The sequence below is a fragment of the Tupaia chinensis genome, unplaced genomic scaffold (assembly GCF_000334495.1).
Source record: "Tupaia chinensis unplaced genomic scaffold, TupChi_1.0 Scaffold000671_2, whole genome shotgun sequence".
Lineage (NCBI taxonomy): Eukaryota > Metazoa > Chordata > Mammalia > Scandentia > Tupaiidae > Tupaia > Tupaia belangeri.
Window position 1 is genome coordinate 1,129,804 of NW_006160194.1, and position 946 is coordinate 1,130,749.

Below are 946 nucleotides of genomic sequence, written 5' to 3' on the forward strand. Positions count from 1 at the left end.
AACCTCGTCGCCTACACAGCTGCCTCCACTGGGGAACGGCATGATCTTCTCCTTCACGAGGCCTGGGCCTCCTTGAAAGTGTTCTGGATTTCGATCCGGTGTGGGTGGTTCGCATTCTGCTCCAACTCCTTGAGGAGGCGTTCTGTCTCTTGGGCTGCCCTCTTCCTAGCTTGCTGGATATCCCCTTTCCCCTCAGTATCCACAGAGTCTATTTCAAACAGTTGTTTCGTTAGGATCCTCTCCAGCTTCTTGTAATTCTTGTCATCTGACAGACCACTGAAGCCGATCACCTGCTGTTCTATGCTCTTCACTTCTTTCTGGATCTCCTGAAGCCTACTGATCGAGGGGTGTTGGTTTCCCATAGCCATACTTTAGTTGTGTTCAGTTTCACAAGCACTAAAAGATGACAAAAATGATAACTTATTACAGCATGATCTCTGCAGACTGCTAGTCATGTATTAATTCATCCTAAAGTCTCGCTTGAAAAAGACACGTTTTAGGGGACCAGGAGATGGTATAATGGCTATGTCGCTGGACTCCCAAGTAGTCAACCGTGGTTCGAGTTCTGGACCTGGTGGCTTAAACTCATGCCGGGTGTGTGTACATGCATGCCCAAGATCCCGAGAGGGGAAGAGATTGTGGTATGGCCATCCCCCCCAGGGGGTGATTTCTCACTTTCTGTCTTTCTAGTGAGTGCACATGCTCTATACCAAAAACCTCTCAAAAAAAAAAAAAAACAACAAAAACACGCTTTAAAAAAGGGCTTATGGGGGAACCAGCAGTTAGCGTAATGGCTATGTCGCTGGATTCCCACGTAGTCGACCGCGGTTCGTGTCCCGGACCCGGTGGCTTAAAAACTCACGCCGGGCGCGTGTGCGTGCGTGCCCAAGATCCCGAGAGGAGAATGGAGGAGAAGGGATTGCGGCGTGACCATCTCCCCTGGGGG

At 50.0% G+C, this 946-nt stretch overlaps 1 protein-coding gene across 1 annotated transcript in view; it reads right to left on the minus strand.

Moving 5' to 3' along the window:
* BAG5 (BAG cochaperone 5) overlaps positions 1-946 on the minus strand; it is a 5,841-nt gene that overhangs the window by 3,343 nt on the left and 1,552 nt on the right. Inside the window, 2 exon segments of the mRNA XM_027776399.1 lie at positions 30-62; positions 65-396. Coding sequence (XP_027632200.1) covers positions 30-62; positions 65-368 — 337 coding nt within the window. The 5' untranslated portion in view covers positions 369-396.